The sequence below is a fragment of the Sphaerodactylus townsendi genome, linkage group LG02, assembly GCF_021028975.2.
Source record: "Sphaerodactylus townsendi isolate TG3544 linkage group LG02, MPM_Stown_v2.3, whole genome shotgun sequence".
NCBI classification, from domain to species: domain Eukaryota; kingdom Metazoa; phylum Chordata; class Lepidosauria; order Squamata; family Sphaerodactylidae; genus Sphaerodactylus; species Sphaerodactylus townsendi.
Window position 1 is genome coordinate 67,929,725 of NC_059426.1, and position 17,293 is coordinate 67,947,017.

Below are 17,293 nucleotides of genomic sequence, written 5' to 3' on the forward strand. Positions count from 1 at the left end.
GCTATTGTGGGGGGGGGGGGGAATACAATGTCAGAGGAGGATCTGGGGCAGCTGGTTTAAATCTATCAGGGAAAGTGAAGTTCAAGGAGGCACTGGGCCAAGGTTCCAATGTGTTTTGAGTGCCGTAATTTGTGGGTATAACAGCTCAACAGAAAGTCTGTGTGGGCTGTTGCCCTATCCATCATTATTCTGTTCATGATAAAGGTGGTTTTAAATAGACTTTCATTGTGCTGGTTTAGGACAGGTGGGGCTCAGAAAAGAGCAGAGATTGGTGTGTTTCATTGAAGTTTTAAGAATGGGTGGGGCTAAACAAAGTCTGTGCCTGGGTTTGGTCACTCTTTTGAAGGGGCAGGTCATTGCTGTGCAAGGCAATGTAGGCTGAGTCTCTGATACATTGAGTGAAAAGTGGTGATGTTTGAAATCCCAATAAAACTTGGCATCTTTTGCTCTGCCAGAGGTCAGTGGCGTAGCGCCCATGGGGTGGGGGAGGCATGGTGCCCCGGGTGGAACAGCGGCAGAGGTGTGGCTGGGCTGTGGAGGGAGCATTCCGGGGTGGGGCGGGGGGTGCTGCAGCTGGGGTGCACCCTGGGCACAGTTTCCCCTCGCTCTGCCTCAGCCAGAGGTATAGTGGAAGGCTCATAGGAGATTGCTGCTAAAGAAGAGCCCAACTGGTGTTCTTGGGCCATGTAGGACTTCAAGATAAACAGATTTAAAATCCTAGTGTGCATTTGTGAATGGGACCACATCACTTTTCTGAGAGAAAGTGATGGCTATAATAATGTCCTTTGCAGAAACTCAAGGTGAGGACATCTCTGGGGATTGCAGTCAGGCTTAGCGGGGCACAGGTTCTAGGGGAGATATTTTAAGGTTGGGGGCAAGGCTCTCTCTTATATGTATCCAAGATTAACTTTAAAAAAACTGTGATATATTTCCAGAGATTTGTGTTGCAGCTTCTTGTATGGAATAATTAATTACAGGTGATGTAATATACATTCTGAAACAGGGTGGGATGGGCAGCTGAGGCCAAGAAGGAGAAAGGAAAAGAAAGCAATGATTAGGAGCCAGTTGCAGAGTAAATTTGTATTGGGCATACACAGGCTTGTGAATGGCACTGATCTGTATGTGCTGCATTGCACTGTGTTCAATACACATACAATAGACACATGTATACACACACAAATGCATTTAACTGAACTTCTAAAAATCAGTAGCACACTGCCATGGTCGTCACTATGGTTCATTCTGTGGGTTGAAAATCTGTGTTGCTGCCATTGGTTAACGGGCTGCTGAATTGTGTTGTTTTGCACCCTGGCGGCTCACTAGCGTCTCAGCCTGCCCAGTTTTCAGAGGCAGTGTATGATCTCCAGTTTGGACTGACCTTTGAGTCTGTGGGGGACGGGGACCCTTTGAATGATGCCTTAGTATGATGAATTCTAAATCTATTGAATGCTTTTGTTGCTCAGCTTGGAAATTGGGTAGGCTATCTCTCTAAATAAATAAAAATTGTAGGTTACCTAGCAGCATGCAACCAGCTTGCATTGGTGGGTGTGGAATAGGTGGGGGTTCATAAGGAAGGAAAGGAGAGCAAGCTGAGGATTCTTTGGGTGACAACTATGGAGAAAGTGATGTGTTAGGAAGGGTGAAGCAGCAGCAGAATCTGAGTATCATCCCAAGTCTATTCTGTCCAGATGCTGGTCTGGTTTTCTTGGGCTCAGAAAGTGAGAGTCAGTGCCTCCTTGGTCCTCCTCCTCCTCCTTGCACTTCTTCTGAAGTCCTACAGCTGTTTGGCACACATGATAAACACCCCTAGAAAGAGACCATGGCATCCCTGCCTATGGACACTGGCACAGGCAGTGGAATGGAGTGTCAGCCAGAAGGCCAGATCATCCAGCTCCCCCCCTCCCCCCCGCCCCTTAAGGGACTCCCCTGTGCTGTGTGGTTTGCAATGGCTGTTCGTCATTTAATAGTGATCTGTGATGATCGGGAGTCGAGGCTGCCTTCAAAATCGAGCGACATCTGGCGATCCCAGAGTGAGCTCTGAAGAAGAGCCGCCGCGAAGAGAAGCGGAGGCTGGCGACGACAGACCATAGTTTGGGGAAGGAAGAAACGCGGTGCCGGCGGGGACGAGGAGGGAGGCTTAACTGCCGCGCCGCCTGCCGCGCTGCCGCCCCCTCCAGCGTTTCGCAGGGGCGCCTTGGCTGGACCCGCGCGGCGCCCGCGCAGCCGGGGAGGTCGACGGAGCCAGCAGCGCCGCCGGGCGGAAGGGCGCCGCCTCTCTCCGCCAGCCTGCAAAGGCGCCCGCCCTGCCCCTGACTCAGGGGAGAGTTGGCAGACCCGTCTGGGGCCTGGGTTGGCTCCCTCGGGGGAAGCGGAAAGGGAGGTCGGGGGGTGATGATGAGGTTCCGTTTGGTGGAGGAGCGGGAAGGTCTCGCAAATAATATCAACTGTGCGCCGTTTCAATAAGTTCAGGGTTGTTTGGCGGGGGGGGGGGGAGAGCGAGGGGAGGCTGGCTGTTATGAGCGGGGAGGGCTGCCCGCCCTTCGGATCCGCCTGCTTCCGCTGCTCCGCAGCCACATGCGCCGGCAGGGCTAGGCGAGCCTGCTGGAAGGCGCTCTTTCCCGCCTTGCTTGGGTGGGTGGTTAGCGAGCGCCCGGGGGTCACTGATCTGCCCACCACCCCCCGGGGGGATTGTGAGCAGGTGAGCCGAGAGGAGGTCCCCGCTTCCCGTCGCTTGCAGGCAGCCCACGCGCGGCTGAGGCCCTGAGAGGGAGCGGCCCAAGCACGGCTCGGTCTTTGCAGCGCTGGCACCGACTTGGGCCCTCCACTCCTCGGGCGCCTCGCCGTCGCGACCCCTGCCTCCCTCTCCTCTGCAGCCCCGTGTAACGCGGCCCCCTCTCCCTGCTGGGCTGGCGTCAAGCCACGCTGGCCTTCCCATGTGGGCATCCATCAACGCCCCCGCTGCCCACGACGGGCCGCCTGTCCTTCGGTATTGACCCGCAGGGCTGTGTGTCTATCCCGTGTGCAGGTCGATGGCAGGGATCGAAGGCGGCGTGCGAGCGCTTCCCTCGGGCGAATTTGCCGCTGGCACCGGCTGTACCCAGTGAAGGTCGCCGTGACCGGCCAAGCCGTTCCCCGGGGAGAAACGTCGCTTCGGGCTGTGGTTGTGTGTGTGTGTCGGACAATGTTCTTCTGGTTTCAGGCACATCGGAGACCGCCGTGCTCCTCCAAAAGCCGTGGGCATTATTGGGGGGGGGGGGGGGGGGGGCAGAGGATGAAGCTCGGCTCTCTCGGAGAGAGGACGCGCCTTGGTGGCTGATCGCGTGTTTTGCACGCAGACGTTGCCTGGTTCGACCCTCGGCACGTCCAGTTCGGAAACAAACAGTCAGGCAAGGAAACGCCTTGGAAAGTTCCTGGGCACGGCGGGCCAACCTGCCGACGACGTGTGAAGCAGCTTCCGATGTGCTCGAGGAGGCTGGCTCCGGGGCCGAGCGCGGCAATCCCAGTTGCGGGGTTTGGATCAGAAGGAACTTCCCACAACTTTCATGTTTCAGGCTGGAGCCCTGCTGCCCGGCACCCCCAGTTACGCCTAGCTGGCAGGCCTATTTCCTACCCTGGGCGCAGCCTCACCCCCTCACCCCCCTCAGCTGGGTACTCTCCGACGCTTCCCCACCGGAGCCGGGCGGGCGGTGCGCGGCGTTCGTTGCCTGCGGGTTTCCCCGGCCCTAATTCTGCTTGTCAGGCAGGGCGGGGAGGAGGGAAACCGACCCTTTGCAAAAGCAATTAAACTGCCTCCTAAGCAAACGGAGTAAAGGGAATCGATGGCGCAGGGAAGGCGGCTGGTGCTGCAGGCAGGCAGGCAGGGGCTGGGCAGTGCCGCGGTCCTGTTCCTCCCCGCCCCCGGCCCGCCCGCCTGCTCCTGCCCTAATCCCCGGCAGCTGCGCTCCCTCCTGCCGATCAATACGCCTTTCACTTTTTGCCTCTTGTTTGTTCCGTGGGGAGCGGGATCGATAGGAGGAGGGAGCGCCTCCCGCTCGTTTCCGCTCCCCCTCTTTGGCCGCTCCTTCTCCAATTAGTCAGTCCTGGAGCCCGCGACGAGGGGGGGCGGGCGGGCATCGCTGTCCATTGGACCCCTGCACCAGCGGAGGCGTGCGGCGGATCCCGGGCCTAGCTGGCCTCTTCCCTCTCAACTTTTTTCCTTTCCCCCCCCCCCCCCCCCGGCAAAGAGGCATTTAAGATCCAGGAGATGGAAGGTAGGAATTAGGAGGGAGCGGCCTGGGGCGCCGGCAGAGGGTCTTACTTGAGGCCAGTGGGGGGGTGGAGTCCTTGCCGAAGAGCTTCACCAGCCCGGAGCAGCCGCCGGCTGAGAAGAAGCAGGCGGGGTTGTCTCCTTTCCTGGGCGCGGACTTTGCCGGCTTGTGAGCGATTCAAACAAGTGGCTCCAGCATCACTTCGGAGTGGTGGCTCTAGAGAGCCAGGCTCCCGCTGCTGCTGCCCAGCTCTTCCTGCTTGCTCTGTCTCCCCCCCCTTTTTTTTATTTGAGGATGAAATAATGTTGACATGCCTTGAATTATTAAGTATCCCCTGGATTTTATTAGCTCACGATGCCTAAATGCTGCCTGTATCTGGTGGGGTCTTAACCGGGTGTGCGGAGGAGCGGCACACACAGCGGCACGGGGAGCGGCGGGCAGCTCTGACAGCTGGGCTCGTGCAGATAAGCCAGCGGAAGCACCAGGAGGAGATCACTAGTGAGACAAGAGCCAAGCGGTGGCCGGCCGGCGGGGATCTCCAGGGAGACTGGGGCCAGGTTCCCCGTCCTCCTCCACCTCCTCCTCCAGTGGGCTTGCCGGTTCAGGGGCGTCCTGCAGCAGCCAGGGGAGAGCGGCCGGTGCCGAGCACCCCAGGCTCCCGCTGCCTCCCCTCACTGGGGGGGTAGCGTGCTGCCTGGTGCCTCGGCACAGATGCCGATTGAGATTGTCTGCAAAATCAAATTTGCAGAGGAGAATGAGAAGCAGGCGGCGAAAGAGGAAGGGGACAAGGAGAGCTTGCTAGAAGAGCCCAGCCGGCCACGCCACCGGGACCTGGCTGCCTTCGCGGGCACCAGCACCTTGCACGGCCTTGGCCACATTTGCCGCTCGGGGCAGCTGGGCGTCCGGCAGGCCCTCTGGGCGCTTGCCTTTGTGGCCTCGCTGGCTTTTTTCTTGTACCAGGCTGCCCGGTCAGCCCTCTTCTACCTGGAGCACCCGCACGTCACCAGCTTGGATGAGGAGGCCACTCACAAGATGATCTTCCCAGCTGTCACCATCTGTAACATCAACCGCTTCCGCCACTCTGCTCTTACCGATGCCGATATTTTCCACCTGGCCAACATGACTGGACTGCCACCCAAAGACCGTGATGGACACAAGGCCTCGGACCTTCTGTACCCTGACCCAGACATGGCAGACATTGTCAACCGCACTGGACACCAGCTGGATGACATGCTCAAGAACTGCAGCTTCAGTGGGGAGAATTGCTCTGCGGAGAACTTTACTGTGGTGAGTCCGTGCCCTCTCTTTACCTGAGTTTGTCTTCCCTTTTTTTGTAAAGCAGTGGTAGGACTGAATGCATGGGTGCTTCCCAAGTTCATGGCAGGGTTGAGTTTGCAGCTCGAGTTTCTTTCTGGCAGAGAATTGGGCTTGAGCTGCTCTGGGGGCAAGGGTGATAGGTTACCAGGTCAGCTGCATGCAACTTGTGAGACTTGAGGGATAGCATGCAAATGAGCTGCCTGGGCATTAAAAGTACTGTCAGTTTCTGAGACTGGGCAATCATACTTATTCAAGTAAAGTAGATTGCCCCATAATATGAAAGGAAAGAGCAGAAGATGACCCTTTACCTTGGGAGCAAGAAAATCATAAGATGCCTAGATCAGACAAGAGGTGCAGAATGCAAACGGAGGTTCCAGCATTTTATCCACAGTAAGCTGGGGAAGATGTATTCATCGCTCAGTGCTCATTGTGGCACTGTCCAAATCCCAGCCCAGGTTATACAGCATCCACTCTGCTATCCTCGTGGCACTTTCTGGCATGGATCTGCCTGCCGTGGATCAGCCTGTACTATCAGGGATGTTTCCCGCCGGGTGGAATGAGCCAGTCCCACACTTGCTCTAATATTGAGTCTGAAAATCACAAATCCCTGCTGTGGTTTGGGGAAGTAAATGCGCTGAGCGGGCGGAATACCTGATGGGACCCTTTTCAGACCATAATGACTCTGGAAATGAGCTGCTTCTCTCCTGCGGACACTGGAGGCTTGTGTTGCCTCCTGATTGCTTTGTGTGGAGGGGCGGGGAGGAATTGGCGATGTTGCAGGATAGGAAGAAGCCTGGAGGGTAAGGCTAGTTGCACCCAAACATATATGCCCAATGGGTCAAAAGTTGGCTTCCTGGCTAGGGTGGACACACATGCTCTCTCCTGGCCCTAAGATTCTGCTTTGCCACTAGATGTCTCGTGTACCACAACCACTGGAAATTTGAGGAGCATACCCTTCCCTGTGACCCTTTGGGAATCCTGCCCTATGGCTGCCACGGGTTGCTTAAAGTCCTTTGCTGCTTGCTTTCCTTGTGAGCTGTGTCAAAATGCTAAGCTGGTGTGCAGAGGGAAAGGCAACATTAACTAAAGGCAACATTAACATATGTGTGTATGTGAATGCACATGTTCACATTAAAATCCAAATTCTGTATTCCAGATTGTAGACTCTGGAAACTTGCAAACTAAGCCCCAGTTTCTGATCCCTGGGAATCTTGTTCAAGTCACCACAACAGCCACAAGCTTCTAAGAATCAAACAATGAGATCCTCTTTTTTTATGACTGAAATACAGTCACAAGAGACTGTCAGTTTCTTGAGAGCTGATGTAGAAGAGGGGGGGGGTGTTTAACACTTTCTCCATCATACCTTTGTTTTGTCTTGCAGGCGAAACACACAGGGCAAATAGCAGCCTGGTTAGGGGGTATCTGACAGAGAAAATAATATGGAGAGAAATGGTTAAAGTCATTCATCTAAAAAAAAATTTGCCGCTTCTCGCCACTGCCTTTGTTACAAAATAATAATTGAGAAATCCACTCACAAATCTCTCCTGTAATGTGTTGCTTTGCCCTGAGATTTTCTAGGGATTGATTTTTTCCCCCTGTCTACCTCCTGAAGGACTAGAAACTTGGGGAGGGGGGAGGTTTACAAAAATAAAAGCTTTTCTTCTCAGGATACTCATTTCTGATCCAGTATCAAATTCTGTTCTTGTGGTATTGCGGCATGTAGACAACTGCGCCCGTGGTGTAGCCTGTGCTAGGAGTGTATGCTGAGGAGGAACATAAATGGACGAAAATGATTCCTCTAGCAGCAACTGAGTGCCAAAGAGTCCACCCTTGATATTTGGCTTCAGGGAAGATGCCCCATGATGACTCCCATGGAGGGCAGCTTGTGGGAGAGGAGAACAGGACCTTTGACTCACTTTTGGTCCATTTCAGCAGCACTTGGCTGCACCTGTCTGTGCTAAGGGGCCGTAGTTTGGAGGCATGTGCAGAAATGAAGGGAAATTAGCGTGGGGAGGTCAGAAACTAGGGGACAGTGCCATAGGGAAGAGGCGCTGTGGGAGCTTGCGTGGGTCTGGTTCCCCTGCTGTAGCTGCTGCTCACAGCTGCTGTAGCTGTTCTCTCGCCACTGAGCTGCCTGCCGCTTGCGTCGTTGCATCGCATGATGAATCCCCTTTAAAGATCCTGTAAGTAAGAGCGGTGCTTGGTAAATGATCTCCCTCTATTTAGCGTCACAAATCCACATTCTTTATGGGACGGCAAATTAAGGGGCCGCCGGGAAAATTCCCCGGCGTAAGCATCTCCTGTGCAGTAAAGCCCGGCCAGCACAGTAAATCTTGGCGGGCTGTTGCTGAGCTGCGGCGAGTCTCTCTCCTGGCAATGGCCTGTCTGCTTTGTACCCCCTACTCTTTCAGCATGTGTGTGTGTGTGTTCGTGCAGGAATGGGTGCAGGGGGAGGGGTTGTTGGAAGACAGACTACTGTCAGGGTACCTCATAGCCCACCATTCCCCTAGTAATGAACACTGAACTGAGCAGTTTGTGAACACTTCCATAGTGTGCCTTGGTCTCTCAGACTGTGCGAAGCAGAAACACCCCCCACCCCTCCTCCCACTGCTTGAATTGTGCAAGGAAAATCAATGGCCTCTTTGTACTCCACTGGACAGGAGATTCCCTGGCAGTCCTGCTCTCCCCCCTCAGCAGCTGGGAAGCCAGGACCTGGCATGTGGGCGCTTCAGCCCTTTCCTTTGCCCGGGGCCCGTTCAGCTGGGGCATGGAGGAGTTCTGTCCAAGGAGCAAAAGAAGGGTGGGAGCATGAAGTGCTGTGGTGCTCAGCTGGAGCAGCTTCTTGCCGTTGTGTTAGGGTAGTTGGGATGGTTTGTGGCTCAGCTTGCTGTCTTTTAGTCCCTGGCTTCTCAAAACATCCACATTTGGGGAACTCTGAGTCGTCCCCCATGACCTGTTCCTCAGCCATGCCACTCACCAATATTTTCTGACCAGTGAAAATCTCTTCTGCAGGGAAGGCAGTCTTCTGCCCGTTAGTGCCGGTCCATGAATAAAAGGTCTTTTCTCCCATTGTGGCATGCAAGGGTACCCCAAGGGTTCCCCGAGGCTACAAGGTTCAGCTGACAGAGAGGCTATCTAGGCAGGAGGGTGGACGGAGTGGTGGGAGAGGGGGCTTCTCAGCAAGGAACAACAGAAATGTGTGCAGATCAGTGGGAGGGAGATGCGCTTGGAGAATGTGTTCAGGCACACCACCATGCACACTCAAGAGAACAATTACCCAGCTGGTACCTGCTCCGCAGGGGATCCACTTTCAGCATTTAAAGGGGAGGCCAAGGCATTTCTAAAAACTGGGATCAATGTCAAGAGCCTTTTTCCTAAAATAAATTCTCTGCTGCTGGCCTCGTCTCCCTTTTTGAGAGTTTGTCGGGGGCAGCTGCCACAAGTACCTGGGGTATTTGGGGAGCACAGCAAGAAGGCAGCCCTTCGTGATGAAATTGCAGTTGCGTCATGCTGTCACTGTTCATGAAGGGAAAGGGGGGGGCAGTGGTTTTGGCTTCTTAAGGCGCTTTGGGTCAGGCCATCTGGGTGCTGGAGGGGTATACAGGTATAACAGAAGGGACCAAATAGAGCTCTTGGCTCCACTGAGGCTTTTGTGGTCCAGAATTTCAAATGGGATTTAGTGGGAATGGCTCTTGCTGCGTTAGCCACTTTGTTTGGACTTCCCTTAAACAATGTTTTGGCTGGAACTTGAGGACTGGAGCTTGCAGCGTGAAGGTGGGTTAGGGCCGGGGAACGTAGGCAGATGTTGATCCTGAGGCATTCCAGGCTCTGAGCAGCAGGGATCCCTTCCTGCTGCTTTGTGGGCTTGAAGCACAAAGGAACACACATTCCTCTCAAACGCCCCCCCCCCCCAATTGCTGTTGCTCAACCTGGCTTTGCCGCCGCCTCGTTCCCCAGCTGTATAATCAGCGGTACCCCGTCTCAGTGCTGGGGCTGGCGATGACCTTTCCTCCACAATCGTACTTAATAAATGTCACATTTTCCAGCCTATTTTTACTCTGGGTAAATGAGTTCCGTGCGCTGCCTCCCCCTCCACCTGCCGCCTCCTGCCTGCCCATTGGTGCAGCTCCTCGGCCACCACTGTTTGGAGGCAGCAACACAATCCATTTCCTTTACCCGCACAATGTGTCTGTGGGGCGGAAAGACCATAGGCAGCCCTGCCAAAGTGGATGGCGAGTGTGGGGAGGGGGAGGCATGTTTCTTAGCGCAGGAGAATCCCAGGCAGATCTTGAATGGTCACGGGCAAGTCTTTAAGTATATAGTCTTTTAGTCTTTGTTTAGCTGATGGTAAGCATTTTGAGCGATGCTTTGGGAGAACCTGTTGCCGAGATCCCAGATATTTTGTTATCTGACCAAATGCAAGGGTGGTGGTGGAATCTGCTTTGGCACAAAAGGCCTTCTGTCCCTCTTGGCTCCTCTGTCCCTTTTTCCATCACTGTCTTCAGTCTGGTGACAAATCCAACAATGCTAACTTTACCATCTTTCTGCCTCTGCTGACATCAACACAGATTTTCCCTACAGTCATGTGCAGCCCTCTGCTCATTTAAAGCACTGTCTTTGCTATGCCCTGCTTTGTCCTGCTGGCTACACTGTCTCTTCTCTCTTGCTTTGGAAGCAGCTTCCCTGCTAACCCATCTTGGCACAGAATGGAGCTGGTGCCTGGCACAGAGATCTTCGCTGTGGCCCCATCCTTCCTATGGGGCTGTTCTTCATCCCTGTGCTTCTACTGACAAATTCTAGAATGGTTTCTGTGTGAGTTGTTGTGAGGAACAAAGACCTCTGTGTCACTTGAAAACTAACCAATTTGTTGTAGTGCAGAGTTTGCTTCTTCAGGGCAGTGATGTAGATGACTGTGCGTCTGATAAAAAGGATTCCAGGCAGTCCACCGAAGCTTAGTGAGCCAGAATAAATAGGTTAGTCTTTAGCATGACACAGAAGACTTTGCTGTTTTTGTTCATGCTGAGATCTGTATGTTACTCAGAAATCCAGGAGCAGTTAGAACCCACAGTTTGTAAGTTGCTCAGTTGTCTTGCAACTACGATGAAAAAAAGACAGGAACGTGTTCCTTGCTTGGTCCCCACCCCTACCCCCCATTCCTAAGCTCCAGTGGTGTGTTACACCTCTTCTCAGGGCACGTCTGACTAGTACACATATTTCATGTTCATAATTTAATTATTCAACATTTGATGATTCTGGAACATGAACTTTGTCTCTTGAAAAGAATTCAATCAACACCAGATGATATGAAAATTTGATCCGTAATGGACACATTCACACAAGCAACTAGTGACAGGTACGTGTGTGTGTGACACGTCCCTTTGTACACCGATGACATAGAAGCTATACTTGGTTTGTGCTCCGTGCCCCTCCCCAACTCACTCTAGTTTTACCTCTTTCTAGGTCGGTCTCCTCTGCCAACTCTGGGGTTTCCAAGACCAGGCCAATCTATTAACCCCACTTTGCAGTGCATAAAGGCTAGGAGAGGTCACCACCCCTGTTTCTGGTATCTGGAAATCGGCCTAATCCGCCCCCAAACCCACTACTGTAGTATGTGGGGGCAGGCAGGCAAAGAGCTTCTGAAAGAGACCAGAGCACAGCTGCAGCTGCAGAAGGGTTCTTGGCCCTGGCTGTGCAGTGAGAGGAGGCTGATGCTGTTCTCCATCCATCAGAGCTGCCCGCAGGCTGGAAAATACTAATAAGCAACCAGCAACGAGAAGGAATCTGTGTCCAAAGCATCTGAATAAGTAACCCAGTCCCAGGAGCTGATGCAGTCTCCAGGCCTTTGCGCCCCTTCCTTTCAGTTGTGGTTCTCTGCAGATATACTTCCTTGGCAAGAATGAAGTATCCCCCTACTCTGCTCTGAATATCAGCAAGCCCTGCACAGTCTAGTTTCCTCTTCCCTTCTTTCTTTTGTGATTCCTTAAGATGCAGAAAGCAGATGCAGAACCCGACCTGAAGGTTTTGATACCTGTGTGGGAGGCTTGGTTCTTATTGTCACCGGTCCCTCCGGAGTTATTTCATATATCCCTTGCCGAAACGGGTCCTTTCCATACAGAGTCACTTGGAGGGTGTGTTCTGTGATCATGGTGCATACCTTGCCCGTGACAGCATAGGAGTTTTATGTCTTCATTCTGGTCATTGTGAGGGAAAGATGACTCTACCTTGATGGGCGTCATCACCAGGACTGCTCTTGATTTGTTTGTCTTCATCTCGCCTTCAGATCATTTTCTTTCAACTGCACCAGGACCTTCTACAATTGCCTCTGGTTAGATGGGGCAGGGGGTGGGCAATGAAGCCACATCAGTTTTCCCACTGTTTGGTTTTTGCTGTAGGCTTCGTTATTACATTCATTTCAGTAGATGCCAGGGGCACTCTAGCTGTGGATGGGTTTCCTGCTACATCAGGCTCAGAGCTCTTGGTCCAATGAGAACTGTGGAGGAGGTGGTTGCCACAGGTGGGGTTGCCAACCTCCAGGTGGTAGCTGGCGGTCTCCTGGAAGTACAACTGATGATCTCCAGGGGACAGGGATTAGATCACCCGGAGAAAGCTGCTGGTTTGAAGGGTAGACTCTATTGTATTATACCCCATTGAAGTCTCTCCCCTCCCCAAACCGTGCCCTCCTCATGTTCCATCCCCAAAATTTCCAGGTGTTTCCCAACACAATTGAGAATCCTGGTACCTACACCATCCTGAAAGACCAGCCTGGAAGTTTGCTACATCTCTAGAAAAGAGGGAAAGTTTATGCCTCCTACCTAATTTTAGGATCAACAAAGACATGCCCTGTGCAGAGCTGATGGCTATCCAGAATCTCCCCCAATCTCTACTGAGCAAAGACTTGGCAGAATGGCTGGCATGGGCCCCACGTCTCCTGACAGATATTAATTGTTCCCCAGGAGCAGTTAATTAACTGGGGCAGGAACGCAAGCAGCCTTGGGAGAGCGAAAGCCTCATTAACTCCTTGTGGGGGGTTCAGGGAGGGAGGGGAAGCAGTTGGCTGAAATCGCTGGGGCATTTTTCTTCCAGGATGTATGTATGCTAGGCCAGAATGTGCCCTGTTGGGCAGGAATCCAAGTCCTTACCCACAGCAGAGGAAAAGATGGATAAAAGATACCGTTGGCTATCATCTTTCTTCTCTGCTCCTTCAGATTTTCCCAAGCTGAATATAAACTGAGGGAAATCAGCCAGATTTGGAGGACAAAGCCCAGCTCTGGGATAGCACGGACAGAATTCTAGTGGTTACGTTAGCCAGAAGAGAGCTATTAGCTAGGGGATGCTAGGGGATGCTGAGGGAAACCCTGGGTCAAGCAGGAGGAGCTGTGGTGGGTCAGGAGATGTTGCTGGCACTCTGAGGTCATGAACCTCACGCTCATTGAAGGAACCATGAGGAGCGCTTCTCTGGCTTGAGAGCAGTGCACAGCCCAGGAACAAGCGCAGTGGGGAGCAGCGGTGCTGTGGGGGCTGCGAGCTCGGCGCTGTCTCTGTGATTGAGATCAGATTGCTGCCACGCATAAAAAAGCTATCTTCATAATTATATTTAATGAATTGACTTTAAAAGCTCTTACGCTCTTATCTGGGTTAATTTAATATTACACACTTAATAAGCCTGTCTATAATACTGTCAGGGAGCACGTGAGCTCTGGGTCCAAGGAGCCTCCTTCAGCCACGCTTCCCGTTCAGCACAGGAGGATAAGCAGGTGTTTATATCTTGTGCATACGGATCCAGTGGGGCCAAGGGGGCTCTTTTGAGCATTTTCCTTCTGACTTGGTCCTCTTCACTGTGGCTCTGAGGCTGAAGCGTAGGTTTCATCAAATTTTATGGTGAGAAGGAAATTTCCTGTGAGAAGGAAATATGAGTCTGCCGCAGGATCCTGCTCTGTCACAAAATCTGCTTTGGAACTTGACCGCTGCCGCTGAGATACGATTTATTGTTGAAGGCTTTCGCGGCCGGGTTCATCTGGTTGTGATGGGTTTTCCGGACTGTGTGGCCATGGTCTGGTGGATCTTGTTCCTAACGTTTCGCCTGCATCTGTGGCTGGCATCTTCAGAGGTGTATCACAGAGGGAAGTGTGTTACACACCGTGTCCAGACTTCCCTCTGTGATACGCCTCTGAAGATGCCAGCCACAGATGCAGGTGAAACGTTAGGAACAAGATCCACCAAACATAACCAGTTGAGATATGATTGCTCAGAATCTCTTGGAGGGATTGTTTTATTTGCTAACCTGGGGGTGGTGGTGGTGGTGGTAGCCAACCTTCCTTTCCTTTACCCTGTTTCTAGAAGACAGGGAGAACCAAAAATGCAATATCTCTCAGAGCTGGCAATCCACTCTCTGCTAGCCAATTATTTGAGAGCTGCTGTAGTGTAGTGGTTAGAGTGTTGGACTAGGATCTGGGAGACCATGGAAGATTGCTGGGGGATCTTGGGCCATCACACACTCTCAGCCTAACCTAAGTCACAAGAGTATTGTCAGAATAAAATGGAGAAGAGGAGGACGAGGCGAGCTGCTTTTAAGTGGGGAGAAGGATGGGGTATAAATGAAATAAATACATAGTATTCCAGCCAGATAGCAATGCTAGCAGAACCCAGAAATATCTCAAGAGACCATCCCACAGGGCACTCCTGTACCCTGTCAGCCTTTATAGATGCTTGGAGGATCACAGCTGCTGACCATAACACCTACCTCCCTACCTACCTACTCTGCCAATTCTCCCAAGAGGAGGAACTCCTCCACCAGTTCACTTCTTCACATGATCTTTCTGAGTAGCCTGTTTTCTGGCTGGCAGTCGTTTCCTAATAGGTGAAGTCTCTTTCAAACAACCGAGAAAGTGCATGGCCTCACTGTTTGTCTTGGCAGCTGGATGCCCTTTGCTCAAGGATGCAGAGACACTCCCCTGGCATCTTTGCCTGTGTCACTTAGCACATACTAAATGCCAGGTAATATTCTTGGATGGGCAGTTGTTGCTGTGTTGATCCAAAGAATAAGTTTTAAAAAGTTAAGGAAGGCAATAAAAGAACATTGCACCCATTATTGTTGATGTAGCTATAGGCGAGCTTTCATCCTACACAGAATTCACTAGGTGAAATGGAAGTCCTGTTCCACGTATAATGTGAGGTGGTAGCCTATTCACAAAACTTTGAGAATTAAAGAAAATAAAAAATGAGCAAAGAAAATGTGGTAGGTCAGTTGCAATCTCCAAGAGGCGGAAGCCAAGCGAAGACAAATTCTGTGTGGCTCTGGAAATGGTCCAGCTCCTCTGGATGCTTCCTTCCCCTTCCTTCATGCTCTGCAAGTCACTGTGGCAGGTGCCCAGAGCATGCCTGAGGGGGCTCCCTGTGCCATATGGGGCTGACTGGCTCCAAGGACTGCTGAGTAGATTCAAGGATAGGTTTTGTGCAGTTATCAACCTGACCTAGCTTGGAAGAGGTAGGACGGAGAAGGCCCTAGCCATATGGATCCTTCAGCACTGAATTCTCCTCTTTCCCTTGTATGTCTGTATTTATTTAAAATATTTGTCAGACTGCCCCCTAAAGAACTGAAACATTCCTTCATACTCATGAACTAACTTAGGGTTGATTCACACATGCGTGTACTTGTGACTTGCAGGTGAACACGTGAATGGCCTTCGTGGAAGGCTCTTTATGCTTGAGAATATGGAGACGTATGGATGTTCTCTGTGATAATAACTGCTCATACATACAAGTCATCATTTTGTTGCAGACCCTAAGTGATAAGTGTTCATGTGTGAACTTGCCCTTATGGAGGAACGGGTGGATTCCCGGCATTCCTGTGTCTGCATGTCTTTTGGAAGGGTAAAGTGGAAAGGAGTTTTGTTTGGATGTTGGTTCACTGGGCATCCTGCTGACAGTTTGATTTGTGAGCACCCACTTGCTATGGTGGGCTAAAATGAAGCTGTAACTGGGTGCTTTGGAATCCTAGTTCAGGTTCCTTTTATAAGTTGCAGTGGTAGCAAGGGAGGGAGATCCATTTCTCTGACTTCATGCCAGTGCTCAAAATACACCCCACCCCCATCATGTCTCCTTACATAGTGTTTTTAGGAACTATTGGGGGGGGGTGTTGGTAAATCTGGGAGGTAGTGTTTGTTTACCTTTCTCCCCAATAATTTAAATACAAACCGGAATGATGCTGTGATAGTTATAGTCTTGGCACCAAGAAGGTCGGATCAGTTCAGGAAATCTTCCCACCCAGTTACCACCTAGCTAGAGACCCTGACTGTGTGGGGAAGTACTCAGTGATCGGTTCCCCCCTTGTAGTACTTAGTCTTTATCCAAGACAATAGTTCTATGGGGTGATGCCAAATCAGGTGGCTCCCACACACCTGCTGTAAATCTATGAAAAGAGCCCTTAGCTAGGGCTTCATTTGTGTCAGGATATCTTGCGCAGGTTGTTGGGAATAAGCATGCAAGCTTGGGATGATGTTGGCTTGGGGATATGTCCAGTAGTGAGATTCAAATGATTTAACAACCAGTTCTGGTGGTGGGATTCAAATAATTTAACAACTGGTTGTTTACAAGTACCATTTTGACAACCTGGTACGAACCTGCTGAATCCCACCACTGGATATGTCAGGAGAGGAGTCTGTAGTCAACCATAGTCCTAATACCCGCTGCTTGTGGTGCTTGACAGCAGAATGATTTATATATGATATTTTGTGACCTCATTAGTGTGGTCTCTCAATGCAAAACTCAGTAACTCATCATGATTCAAGAGTAGAGATAATAACGATTGGTGCCATTTTATAAAATGCATCCCAAATAAGAAAGCCACTAATTGCGCTGGGAGGCAGTGGGTGCACATTCCTAGAGACAAGGATGCAGACTGAAGGCCAATTAACATGGCTAGTTTCCTGGTAGAAAACTCACTCTTTCTTCTTCTTTTGTTCCCTCAGCTTCCACCTGGGAAGTGATATTGTGAAAGCACCTCCATGTGGCTTAAGTGCCAGGTATCCCAGCTCACAGTCAGCTGAGAGTGATTATTGCGCTTCAAAAACAGTCATATGAATGGGCTCTGTATGACCTGATTGCTGGGGCAAAGACTTCAGCCATCCCTCCTTTCCCTCATGCACGCTAATTCTCAATGGCACACTGCATGGTGGCAATCAAATGTGCCAGTCTGTGGCAGGTTCTCACCCACAGTGTGGATATAATTGTGAATGGAAGGGCTGCAAAGCTGTCTCCAGATTCAAAAGAGGAGCAGGTAGTCTGCATGGCTTTGGGAACAGGGAAGAGGAATGTTGGTGTTGAGAGACTTCCTCTGTGTGGGTATTGTACTGAATTGGTGCCAGATCTTCCCAGCTGTAACTGTAGACTGACTCTGTAAGTTTTGGGTTCCTGATGCAATAATCGGGTGTGATGCCCAGTGTCCTCAGCTGCAAATGTGTGGGAAGCAACCACATTTCCACACTGGGGATTCTCAGGCTCTCTGGCACAGAGCGTGTGGCAACATTTCTACCATTAGGCACTGCACACAGCATAGTGTGAAGAACAGAAGGTTTACAGAGCCACGCTAAATGACGCAAATGGTTTAAGGGCCGTAAAGAGGGACGGTTTTATGTCAGACGACTCTATAAAGCACGGTTGTTCTGCCACTGATGAGATATTGGGCTTTATTTATAGAAAGCCATGATTGCGCTAGAGGCCGGCATACTCTG

At 51.6% G+C, this 17,293-nt stretch overlaps 1 protein-coding gene across 1 annotated transcript in view; it reads left to right on the forward strand.

The window, feature by feature from the left end:
* Positions 1-2,494: 2,494 nt before the first annotated feature.
* The window catches only part of ASIC4 (acid sensing ion channel subunit family member 4), a 95,499-nt gene continuing 80,700 nt past the window's right edge, over positions 2,495-17,293 (forward strand). The window contains exon 1 of the mRNA XM_048484343.1: positions 2,495-5,534. Coding sequence (XP_048340300.1) covers positions 4,959-5,534 — 576 coding nt within the window. The 5' untranslated portion in view covers positions 2,495-4,958. The remainder of the gene's footprint in view (positions 5,535-17,293) is intronic.